This window comes from Halictus rubicundus, chromosome 10, assembly GCF_050948215.1.
Source record: "Halictus rubicundus isolate RS-2024b chromosome 10, iyHalRubi1_principal, whole genome shotgun sequence".
NCBI classification, from domain to species: domain Eukaryota; kingdom Metazoa; phylum Arthropoda; class Insecta; order Hymenoptera; family Halictidae; genus Halictus; species Halictus rubicundus.
The window spans coordinates 16,577,514-16,588,927 of record NC_135158.1 but is presented as its reverse complement, the minus strand read 5'-3'; the positions used below and the strand labels follow the sequence as shown (position 1 = coordinate 16,588,927).

General features: G+C 40.5%; 4 protein-coding genes across 7 annotated transcripts; 2 read left to right on the top strand and 2 right to left on the bottom strand.

The window, feature by feature from the left end:
- Window positions 1–103: 103 nt before the first annotated feature.
- Ytr (U4/U6.U5 small nuclear ribonucleoprotein 27 kDa protein yantar) lies at window positions 104–1,293 on the top strand. Its single transcript, XM_076795530.1, has 4 exons — window positions 104–240; window positions 361–634; window positions 718–878; window positions 964–1,293. The coding sequence occupies exons 2-4, from the start codon at window positions 516–518 to the stop codon at window positions 1,158–1,160; spliced, it is 477 nt and encodes a 158-aa protein (XP_076651645.1). The 5' UTR covers window positions 104–240; window positions 361–515; the 3' UTR covers window positions 1,161–1,293.
- On the bottom strand, window positions 1,222–7,801 carry Fanci (Fanconi anemia complementation group I). 3 transcript variants are annotated; one of them, XM_076795493.1, is made up of 22 exons: window positions 7,261–7,792; window positions 6,885–7,177; window positions 6,635–6,802; window positions 6,335–6,558; window positions 6,052–6,248; window positions 5,832–5,968; window positions 5,558–5,778; window positions 5,114–5,466; window positions 4,885–5,026; window positions 4,498–4,805; window positions 4,228–4,425; window positions 3,949–4,109; window positions 3,697–3,873; window positions 3,446–3,597; window positions 3,123–3,322; window positions 2,830–2,997; window positions 2,536–2,710; window positions 2,225–2,441; window positions 2,014–2,086; window positions 1,780–1,923; window positions 1,564–1,662; window positions 1,222–1,428 (listed from the first exon to the last, which is right to left on the bottom strand). In XM_076795493.1, the coding sequence occupies exons 1-22, from the start codon at window positions 7,342–7,344 to the stop codon at window positions 1,306–1,308; spliced, it is 4,014 nt and encodes a 1,337-aa protein (XP_076651608.1). In that variant the 5' UTR covers window positions 7,345–7,792; the 3' UTR covers window positions 1,222–1,305. The 3 variants fall into 3 exon arrangements, with proteins under 3 accessions (XP_076651608.1, XP_076651610.1, XP_076651609.1); XM_076795495.1 differs by having other exon boundaries at window positions 3,949–4,106; window positions 4,894–5,026; window positions 7,261–7,791; XM_076795494.1 differs by lacking the exons at window positions 1,222–1,428; window positions 1,564–1,662; window positions 1,780–1,923; window positions 2,014–2,086 and having other exon boundaries at window positions 2,285–2,425; window positions 7,261–7,801.
- Window positions 7,802–8,280: 479 nt separating this feature from the next.
- Cpf1 (cuticular protein CPF1) lies at window positions 8,281–9,428 on the top strand. Its single transcript, XM_076794293.1, has 2 exons — window positions 8,281–8,744; window positions 8,924–9,428. The coding sequence occupies exons 1-2, from the start codon at window positions 8,733–8,735 to the stop codon at window positions 9,323–9,325; spliced, it is 414 nt and encodes a 137-aa protein (XP_076650408.1). The 5' UTR covers window positions 8,281–8,732; the 3' UTR covers window positions 9,326–9,428.
- A 107-nt stretch (window positions 9,429–9,535) lies between these two features.
- Cpf2 (cuticular protein CPF2) lies at window positions 9,536–11,248 on the bottom strand. 2 transcript variants are annotated; one of them, XM_076794121.1, is made up of 3 exons: window positions 10,883–11,248; window positions 10,413–10,746; window positions 9,536–9,865 (listed from the first exon to the last, which is right to left on the bottom strand). In XM_076794121.1, exons 1-3 carry the CDS (start codon window positions 10,889–10,891, stop codon window positions 9,717–9,719), a joined length of 492 nt encoding a protein of 163 aa, XP_076650236.1. In that variant the 5' UTR covers window positions 10,892–11,248; the 3' UTR covers window positions 9,536–9,716. The 2 variants fall into 2 exon arrangements, with proteins under 2 accessions (XP_076650236.1, XP_076650237.1); XM_076794122.1 differs by having other exon boundaries at window positions 10,572–10,746; window positions 10,883–11,246.
- Window positions 11,249–11,414: the final 166 nt, after the last annotated feature.

Genomic DNA, 11,414 nt, shown 5'->3' with positions numbered 1-11,414 from the left:
TCACACCATCGTCTTGTGGTTGTGGTTGGGGAAGTGGGAGTAACACTGTACAATGTATACAAATACACAAAAGCGTGCATAACAATATCGGAATTTCAAAGATGTACATAGGTACTTAGGTTTCGCTCTTTTGTAAAACTCAATTCCATTTGTTAGTGTTACATGTCTACGGTTATTTATTGCAGCATAGGTGATTTATGCAGAAAACTTCAACTACTCGAATTTCATAAATCGGATGCGGCAAGTATTTATATAGATGCTTAACTATATATCTATATATGTATGTAGATGGTAAAGCAATCAGAAATCACACGTAAACATAACCTATATACCTTGTAAAATGTGCATTATGATTTTCAGGCATGTTTCGAGATAGTTTTGACCAAGTATTATTTAGGATCAGATACCGGAGGTACACGGCGAAACGTGCGTCAATGAAACGACTTTTCTAATTCGATAGTAACAAGTAGTAGAGTAGTTTGGTTGACCCGAGTATCGAGAGTTTCATATATAGAATGGGACGTAGTCGTACACCTTCGCCGGCAAGAAGGAGAGATCGATCGCGAGATCGGGATCGTGAAAGGGAACGCGACAGAGATCGTAGGAGAAGACGTTCCCGTGAGAGAAGAAGAAGGTATTTGTTTCTACTTTGATTAGATCTGATAGGTTGCTGCGACGTATAAAAAAGTGTTTGTCTCAAACTAAAACTTATTATAGATCCGTAGAACGAGATAGGGCCAAGTCGAGGGACAGAGAAAGAGAACGTGATCGTGATCGGGAGAGGCATAGACGTTCGTATAGTAGGTCGAGATCTAGAGAAAGAGATAGACCCAAACCTAAACAAAAAGCCAACACCGCGGAACGTCCTGTTATCACGGGTATAGCTGTTGCAAGTTAAAGAAAATAATGTCGTGCATGATCGCAAGCCAAACGATTTTTATTAACGAGGTTCGTGTTCTACAGAGGCTGATCTTCAAGGGAAAACACCCGAGGAACAGGAAATGATGAGAATAATGGGTTTCTGTGGCTTCGATACTACCAAGGGTAAAAAGGTTGAAGGCAATGACGTCGGTGCCGTGCACGTTATTTTAAAAAGAAAGTATAGGCAATACATGAACAGAAAAGGAGGATTCAATAGACCATTGGACTTTGTGGCATAGAAAACCAGTTCCAAGTGTACGAGTGTGCAAGTTTACCAGAGAAATGGCAGAAACGAACAGATTATCTGTGCAAAGTGTTTATCTGAAAAATACAAATCTCGAGAAATGACAATTAAACGTAATTCATTGAGAAGCGCACGCTGCTTTAATCTTCGATTCTCGATCGTTTCTTCGAAGGCGTCGCATCATCGGTGGTGCTCGTCGTCGACTCATTCATACTGGAATTGCGGATTTCGCTGTCTGTATCTTCCGAGTTTGACAATGAAAGCTACCAACAATAGAAGAGGCATTAGCAGAATCGATCGGAGCATAAAAAGCGTGATTCTATGCTATTCGCAGAGACAATAATCTCGGAAAATATCTACGACATTTGTGTACTTGATTTTTCGATCGATATTATTACCAGGCTCACGTCCATCTTCTCAAGACCTTCAACTAGTTGTAGATTCTTAATTCGAAAATCTCGCGTGACGCTGTGTTTCATGTACTTCTCCAAAGGTATCTGTTACAAACATACATACAAAGATGCAATTTCAATTTCAATTTCGTATGGACCCTCCTATGGAATTAAATAAATGATAAATATTCTGTATCGCTGTGCATCTGTAATAGTACTCACGCCCGTTCTTTTGCCAAGTAACAGTACTTCTTTGTTGAATTGCTCAATTTCATAAACCACGCGTGGTATTACTTTTGTTTCGCGTAAAATTTTGTTCCTCCGCGCTTGAGAGTCAGCCTTGGAATCTAATTTGTTCTGATTTTCCTACGATAGAATATCTCGAATAACAGAGCGTCTCAATTCTTCGTTGTGAAATATAGATATATGTCTAACGCTGAGAATAAGTTTGATTACCTCGAGGTATGTCACCAGATTGTAAAAGGCAGATTTTAATGGTTTTCCGGCTAATTGTATCACTTGAATGAATCTGCAATACACATTGAATCGTACTAGAGTTGTACACAACAGCGAATCGTCGATTTCATAGTATATACATAAATATCATAACAACAACTACAACAACAATAATAGTATATGTACCGTGATACGCGTATTCGCTACGTACTTGACTGTTTGGAATGCTGCGTTCTGTCCGGTTGATTTAGCGTAAAAATATTTTGTAAGATTCCCCAGCAGATGGTACAAATATTGTAAATTTTTGAACGTGATATCGGTACATGGACCTGGTTCTATCGACGTGTTCGCCAATGTGTGAAGTACTTGCGTGAGGTAGGACAGTTGTTTACACAATTTTCGTTCCTTTTCTCTTAAACTGTTATTATCTGTTTTGATATCGTCATCGAGATATTTCCATTAAGTACAAAACACCAGCAGAATATCGAAGCTATTAATTATAGATTTCGGATCGCTACATACAGATTTCGTCGATTGTTCCAGATGCTCGGACTACGATATCTTCTGCTTTCAAGTGCGACAGCAACCAGGAAGCGTTATTCAATTTTTCTTTTATGCAATCGTTTAATATGTTGCAAATCAGCTCGAATGTCTCTTCGCGAATAATTTTGTATTGTTCGTTCGATGTCAGCTGATTCTGCGTTTATCAAAGCAAAGATCAGTGTCAAAAGTATCGAGAGGAAAAGAAAAGAGAACCAATTGGCAAATCATTGTGAGGAGTAAGGATACATTAAAAAGAGTCGCAGGATTGCTTACACCATCGATAGTGCCAACTTTTTCACATAGTTTCAGACAGATTTCGTTCAATGTCCCTCCATACTCTTGCGTATATTCTTCCAAGCGTAACAGAAACTGAACAGCAATAGCAACGACAGACGCTTCGAGCTCTTTTGTTTGCACCACCTTTTTAACGCGTTCGAATACCTGTTGTATACATCAATTATAATACAATATTAAAAAGCATATTGAAAGCAGAAAAATGAATATTCGTTATCGAATTAATTATACGCAATTGATCGATACAATCTATGTATGTATGTACCACCTACCTTTTCGTCGTTGAATCGAGTAAAATTAATTTTGTACGCAAACTGTTCCATAATTTGTAACAATAGAATCGGTACTTTCTTCTTTATGTCACTATCTGTTTCTTGGTCAACCAATTCCACGAAATAATCGTTTAACGAGAGAATCACTTCCTGCAGTTGAAAATTAATATCCCCTGATGCGAAGTTACTCTTTGATTGTACTTTAGCAGAAAACAAACGCACATATTCAAGGAAATCGAACGGAACTTTTGTCACGTAACGAGATATAGACATATGTATATTGGAATTATTAAACGCACAAGTAGTAATACAAAATCACCTACGTATTGTATTGAGAAATCGAGGCAGCTCCGATGAAAATGTCGTACACATACAATGACAAATCTCCTTGAAACATTGCAGGGCTAGTATTGTCATCTGTTCATCGTGTTCAACCACATTGGTCAAACTTAAGAAAAAGTATTCGTAAAGTAACCTGAACACGAAATACATGTGGTATGTAATGGGCGTGAATCACCTTTCTCCGGTTAACAAATGTCGAGACACATGGATTTTTCCCCTCTCTTTTACTTACCCTCCGATCCCGATATAGACGTCTACGTACGAGTTCGATGGCACTCGAATGGTATCGGTGATTAGCGACTTTGTCGTTTGTAAAAGTTGTTCGCATGTTTGGAGTATGTAACAACAAAAGTTACGATTTTCACAAAGTTCAACAAGTTGGGTTTGAGCCGAAGAAGATCGCTTGTTTCTGTATCAATCATACGTAGATGGGTCTGTATAAAATCGAAACTTTGTCATAATAAGAGTACGTATCTACACTTACGAGTATAATAGGGACAGACATTGATGTATTGTATCCAAGTCCATAATAGTGGTTGGAGCTTTAACATTATTCGATTTAACAGGTTTTTTGGTCGTGTGGCTTGTATCCTTATTTTTCTTAGCTTTACCGCCATCTGGTCTCTTCATTTTTTTGGATTGCTGCTGAAAGTGTTTATTCTGTAGCTTCGAACAACTAACGAAGAGGCGCAAAAATAAAAAGGGTAACCTTTGCGTACATACAAGGTATGTAAACTTGTAAATACGTATCTATATATAATACCGTTTTGACCAAGTCTATCGACCGCGTATATCCCTTGAATAAATTCTCAATGCTATCAGAAATTTCTGAACTCCCTTCCAAAAACCATTGTCCTATTCGAAATGCTATTAAAGCTTCGTAAATCACAATTGCCATGTTGAGGTATTGCAACTTGATCTGGGACTTTGAAGAGACCTCGGAAAGATCTATACCCTGCTCCTAGAATGACCACAGATAAACGAACATAAGCAATACCGTGTACAGAAGCAATAGTTTCGTTTATTACATTACCAAATTGAAATGTTCCAAGTCAGTGGCAGCCATACGTGTGCACAGTGATTCTAATATGTTGCGCCATTTATCGGACGCATTCAATTTCCTCGATAACATGCCAACGTATATTTTCTGTATCGCAAATATCAATTCCCCTATAGGTTCTTTTAAAACAATTTCCGTTCCCTGAACGTCGATGCACAGTTCAAATTTGATAGGTGGTAAGACATTATCGTCCTTCTCGAGGTAAAGATTCGCATGCGAAACGAGCATATTCAGCACGACTTCCGTTATTTCATGATTTCTCGCGGCGGTATCGTGAAAGCCTGAAATGTATGATAATATTCGGTAACGTTCGAATGTTCCGCGTACGTACAATGTAGTAAGTAAACAGGTAATCTGCACCCTGTGAACCTTTGTACATGTGCAATCGAACTTCAAACTCATAAGTAAAGCTCTTCTTTAATATATCCAATATTTCGTAACATAAAGTCTTGTCAGGTTCGCTGGTTGACTTCTCTCGTTGTGTACCGTATTCTACGGTCACCTACAAAATTACAAAAAATTACCCAGACCAACATTGTCAATATCGCGCGCTAAAATTTTGTTTGTTAGAGATTTCAACCGAATATACCTGAGTTAACGTCGATGTAGAACTTGAGCTGACAGCATACATGGAAGTGTTGCAGCGTTGACTCAGTCTAAAGTTGCTCAAGGAATGCATCTTGGAATATTTCAACATTTCAAGGAATCCTGTAACTGCCATTTGACGTTTGGCTATGCCTTTCCTATAAAGAGCTTTTCTCAAAGTCAAAAGAAGATTTTCCCGTATATTGGGCGACACATGCATCAATGGAAGAATAGCAAACAAAACTTGATCGGCTACAACAGCCGGCAGGAACAACAACCGTTCGAGGAGTGTCATGATCCAAATTTGATGATCGAGAATTATCACCGACAATTCACGGCATGCATACTTTAAGCAATCTAAAAGGTGCAGATACTTTTTCATGAAATCCATTAGAGAACAGTTTATTTATAGGCTCTCAATTTGTGTCCGACATAAATAATTTGTTACCCGTATAGTGTACCATTGGTGTACCACCCGCTATTATTTTATCAATTAATTCCTGTAATACGGTGGACACCGTTTCGTGTCGTTTTTTAATTATTTCTCGAATAATATCGGTTCCTGTATTCCACAAGACCGCCGCATTGTGTTTAAACTTTTGACTTGTACTCATTAAGACGAACGCTAGTTCTATGAGACCTTTCAATACCATTCGACGATCCTTGTTGCTGTAAACGTAAGAAATAGAAAGCTGTATGTAGAAGAAATTCTAATACCTTACCTGATGTCTATGATTCGTCGAACAATATCAATTACGTCGAGATCACAGGACAAAAGTTGTCTCAGCCAGGCGCTACTTTGTCTTTTTTCTTTGTCCAGGCTGTCATTGACGATAGCCAATTTCAGTATTTCAAAAACCTACCGGATGCAACGGATGGAACAAACCTTACTAGTTCTTAAGTAAAGTAAAGAATATTTTTATTTGCTGAAATTTTCATTACCTGATCTGTGTATATACTGGACACGGATGTTAATAAGGCAAGCATAAATGGTTGTAAGATGTACTTTGATGCATAACAAGCGCACTTAAGATGACGAAGAAAGTCTTTCAGACTTTCGTGGTTTAATTGCACAGCTTGGTACACGTAGTATAGTACGGTGCTCTCAACGTCTGCAAGTTCCTTAATGCCGACAATGCCTATACAGAACAATCGGACCAACATAGAATAGAATAAGTTGTAGCACTTTGTAAATACCGTATTGCAAAATCATTGAATTACATACCAATGCTTTCCATACTGTCCTTATCGTCTGTAGAAATTGCTTTTGCATAAGAAGACTCAAAATATTTACTCAGTGCATCAAAGAAGTATCGCTCGTCGTGATCTTTACACAATTTTAAAGCTTGATAAACGAAAGGTGGCACTTGATTCAGCGATAGATCGGGCAAAGCACGACACAATGCTCCGACAACTATTTGACGATCTTGTTTATCCAAAGCCATTTCCCTTTGAACAAATATTATATAATATAGCATAATTGGTTTTAGAACGTGCAACTGTGTTCTGATCAAAAATCGTTTACCCAAACATTTTAGCTAACAATGGTAGGTGGTTGGTATTCCATTGATAATTACATATTGCTTTAACGATCAACGATTTATACTGGTTCCCAGAGACTTCTGTATCCATGTGAAGAATCTGCTTTTCATTTTCCAACGCTTCGAGCAGTGCAGGTAACAAGTCTTTCCAACTGATAAGAGAACATGGTAAAATGAGCATGACATTTTGAAACGTGAGTAGAGTTATATTAGACACGGTGGTTATTAATTTACCATAATAGTTCGTTATTCTTACTATTGTCGTCGCGAATGCCGATTATACAAAAATCGACAAGTTTAACAATATTGTGCTTCGAGTGCTTTGGAAGATCGAAAATTATTCGATTGACGATCGTATCCGCATGTACGGTAGGTATTTTGGTTTTTTCTAAAATTTGTAACGTGTTCTCGATCAATTTGAGCCGCTTTGAACGACAGACTTCAGAGTCAGGAAACGCTTGTAATATATCATCGAAAATTTTCGGTGCATCTGTCTTACAAACGCTGTTGTGTATTATTTTCGTGAGCTGTTCAAACGATAGTTTCAGTCCAAATATTCGTAAATTAATCGTAAACTAATCTGCGTACTTATTGTACCCAGTATCGTTACCTCTTCTACGTTCGAATCTTGAATAAATGCGCGCAATTCCAGTTGCTTCTCAGGATCCCGTATATGTTGAAATTGCTGATACATATTTCGATGATTGCAGTCGACTTGGCTAATTCTATTAATTCTTCGATATTTCTTTCAGAATGAACAGCAAGATTTCCCTTTGATTCAAGTTTTCATACGCTTGAATTGAAAGATAAAAAATTACAAATCGTATTTCGTATCGTCGTATCAGAGATATCCTCTCTGGTCGTATCCATCGGTATGCCATATGTCTATGGTACACTAAGTATGAGAGAGGATACCAGAGTGCTCACGCCCGGAGTTTCGGCGTTTCCACCTTCGTGACATTGCCGTTTTTAGCATGGCACAGAACCGAGCAGCTTTTAGCATGGAACAGAACCGAGCAGCTTATAGCAGGGAACAGAACCAAGCAGCTTCTAGCAGGGAACAGAACCGAGCAGCTTTTAGCATGGAACAGAAACGAGCCGCTTTTAGCATGGAACAGAACCGAGCAGCTTTTAGCATAAAACCGAACGCGCATTATTTTTTTAACCAGGATTAGAACGGGCAGCTTAATTGTTTTATGTGAAATATGTAACCAACATATAAATCTTATATACAAAATCTCTAATTAATATAAATGAAGTATAATTATTAACTGTAATGATACGCAGTTTATTTTCTTCGAATAAACTAGAATGTTGTAGTGTAAAATTATTTAAAAGTGGTTCAAATATGTTTTTAAAGTGATCTAGTAAAAATCCTATGGTGCGGAAGTGGAAAAAATATTTATTCATGGAAGAAAAATGTTTTTAAGTAATAATAACTGTAGCTACGTATATGAAAAAAGTGTAAGATAGTATTGATGAGAATATCTCATTATTAAATTAATGTTCAGGATGGTCGCTTTTAAACTTCGATATAAAATCTGTATTTGTTCGAATTTTTCCGAGTCTTCCATTTTCTACAGCTAGAGTTTGCAACTACAAAATTGGAAAAAATAAAATACGTGTTACATAGGAAATGGGCAGGACATTTTGAAAGCAGAAATGGCGATGTAGTCGAATGGTACTTGCACGTTATCGTTTGCATCGGCGCGGCGTTCCAATGAAAAATTCGGCCAGAGGGTGAAAGGACAAAGTAAACGGATCACGGTCGTTTTTTGTCGCTGTATAACCAGTCGACGGATTTGACTTTCTGGTCCAAGGTCATCGAGGGGATAACTCGACGATTTTGTTGAAAAAAGAAGAAGGATCGGGCGTGGTAGAACGATTTACACGGTTCAAGATTACGCGTATTCTTACGGCGAAAGTTTTTCGTCACCGGTACGAAACACGCCCTTGTACCCCACTTCCAGCCCGATCGTTTGCACTATATAAGATTTTGGCTGTGAAACGATCGACACGCATTCGCTTCCAAGCACTATCGAAGAATCCTGGTCGGTCACCGTTTCTAATATCAAACTCGCAATGTTCTCCAAGGTTAGTATTGCTACATATACATTCATATAATAATACTAATAACGTATAATAATTACATGATACATAATGTATAATACGCCTACTCGTCTACTCGTATGCTCGCATTCGCAGGAGCAGGACGTGCAGAAGAACGGGTTCGAGCGAAATGTAATACAATATAGGCATGTCGTCGTTTTCAGATCGTAATACTCGCCTGTGCTCTGGCAATGAGCGATGCCGGATACTTGGGTACGGCTGCCGCTGGTCAATACACTTTGACTACCGCAGCATTGACATCAACGTCGGACAACATCCTCCGCAGCACAGGAAATTTGGCGCAGATCGCGACTCAATCGAAAACGATCGCCACCCCGTTCTCTAGCAGTAGCAGATCCGACATTCGCGTGACGAACCCGGCAATCTATGCGCACGCTGCTCCACTCGCCTACGCTACAGCCCACGCAGCACCTTTGGCTGCACCCCTGGCTGCACCCCTGGCCGCTGCGCATCCGAGTCAGCTCCTCGGTGTCGCCTACTCTCCGGCGGTTGCCGTTTCGCACATGGCTTACTCCAGTCCCATCGGCGTGTCCTATTCCTGGTAATCGGCCGTCGATTCTCGGATTCGACCGTGCAATCTTGGATGATTCTGTACGCGGATGTCAATTGATCGCTGTGTCTATGCATTAAATATAGTACTATACGTGAAACGTGGATACGGACTATTTATTCCTTCCCTCGGTTATCCTCTGCAACCATGGTTCTCGCGAGTAACACGATTTCAAGACGGAACAAAGTGAAACCGTAGTCGTAAGGGTTTTACGGTTTATTCGTTAATCAGTTATTACATTCTGTGACATGTAGCTTGTTTGCGTGGTGGCAACGATTGGTCGTTACCGCGAATTAGGGGCACGGTTGACAGCGTCGACGAAGGCTCGGATCTACGCCGAACCGAGCCTCTCTTCGATGCTGCGAGTGGCTGTTTGCATGTAGTTTTTAAAGAACCTTAACCGCTCCCAAGCCGTTCAATACCAAGCCGTTCAGTCCAAGAGAATTCAGTCCTAAGGCTGGTCCGGCTGCGACTGCGGTTGTCAGTCCTGGCGCGAGGAGCGTAGGCGCAGCAAGGGCAGCCGTGGTCACTGGAGCTAAATCCGTCACACCGTAGATCGTTTCAAATGGCCATGGTAGAAGCGGATCGAGAAAAGATGAAAACATTAATCAGTTCGCCGTAATTGCACACGCTATAACGTTGTACGTAGATTGTAGATGTCTAACTGCGCGGTGTGCGGTGCAGTGAAAATCGAGTGTCGAAGCGTTATGGGGAGGGTCGAACGATACTAACTGGGAAAATGTCAGGGTGCGCGAAACAAAGGATCGAGTGGGAAAAGGGAAAAGGGAAAGGGGAAAAGGGAAAAGGGAAAAGGCACAAGACAAAAGGAAACGAGAAGAAGCCGGTCTGAAAATTCCGATGCGGAAAGACAAAGGAAGCGTGTCAGCAAGCGTTTGCCAAGCGCCAAGCCCGAATTTTTTCGCGAGGATTATGTTTGACGATAATATTCGCGTTTTCCGTAGATATCGCAAACAAAGAAAATACTAAAGGTAGTCTTTGCGAATAAAGAACCAGAATTAGGATGGATTGTGTTGCGGGTAAACTAGTTTAGAGTAAACTGACGGCACCCTGCGATCAGGTACCTGCGAGAGCAGTATTTGCGAGCGTGAGCACTGGCGCGGGCACAGCGGTCGCCGTCACGATTCCTGGATTGTTAACGCGCACGTCCGCTTTCCTGACGCTACTGAATGGCGTGTCTACGCTCTTCGAGTAGGCTGATATGGCACCTAAGTTACCGATACCCCGGATCACATTAGAGGTGGAGGTTGCGATGGTTGGCAACCCGACCGTAGCTGCGGACAGAGGAAGAGCTGCCGGCTGCAACGCGAGCGCAGCAGGCGCGGTCGCTGCGAGCAAACCCCCGCCGATCACACCAGCTTGCGCCACCGCCAACAAGCAACCGCAGATCACCAAGAACTGCAAACAAAAATCTAGTAGAATCTACTACATTTCAACGTTTCTTCGGTTCGTGGAGAATCCGAAAGAAAATCAATACTTTCGTTTCGTTTCGTTTCGCTTCCCTTCGCTTCGAAAAACCATCACTCGTACTTACCCTAAACATGATGAGAGGTTGATGCGGATTCTCCTTGTACCGTACAGAAGCAAAACGTCGAACGAATTGAATGCTTATGGCAAATCTGTCAGACTATTTATACATGAGCGTTAGTAAACCTATCCATCGGCAAGACTTGAAATATTTTTTCGAGCCCGAAAACGCGGTATCGGGTGTCCCCTGACCAAAGGCTACACACGTAGGCGCATAGGTTCGTAACGATACTGCCGAGCCGATATGTATTACGTTACGTTCGTCCAGTTGAACAGCATTTGATACCGAATTGCTAAACTCGGGCAATCGGTGTTGCATTCTATCCTCGAGGATGTCGATTTTTCTCTCCCATAACTGTGAAACGTGATTGGAATACACCAGATTTTTTTCGATCTTCGAAGAGAGAGAGAGAGAGAGAGAGAGAGAGAGAGAGAGAGAGAGACGTCTTAGATTACGCGAAACGGTATTATTAAGTGGAATCGCCAGGAAGGATATATAAAATACTATATCATATATAAAATACACCTAAAAACACAAA

Bases quoted from the DNA above. Each gene is read 5' to 3' on its own strand.
- Fanci (XM_076795493.1), bottom strand. From the start codon at position 7,344: ATGTATCAGCAATTTCAACATATACGGGATCCTGAGAAGCAACTGGAA. The intron at 6,559-6,634 runs GTAAACGATTTT...ATTTGTTCAAAG, and splicing joins TTGTTAGCTAAAATGTTTGG to GGAAATGGCTTTGGATAAAC. The intron at 2,998-3,122 runs GTAGGTGGTACA...TGTATACAACAG, and splicing joins CTCGATTCAACGACGAAAAG to GTATTCGAACGCGTTAAAAA.
- Cpf2 (XM_076794121.1), bottom strand. The intron at 9,866-10,412 runs GTACCTGATCGC...TGACGGATTTAG, and splicing joins CGCAAATACTGCTCTCGCAG to CTCCAGTGACCACGGCTGCC.
- Ytr (XM_076795530.1), top strand. From the start codon at position 516: ATGGGACGTAGTCGTACACCTTCGCCGGCAAGAAGGAGAGATCGATCG. The intron at 635-717 runs GTATTTGTTTCT...AACTTATTATAG, and splicing joins TCCCGTGAGAGAAGAAGAAG to ATCCGTAGAACGAGATAGGG. The intron at 879-963 runs GTATAGCTGTTG...CGTGTTCTACAG, and splicing joins GGAACGTCCTGTTATCACGG to AGGCTGATCTTCAAGGGAAA.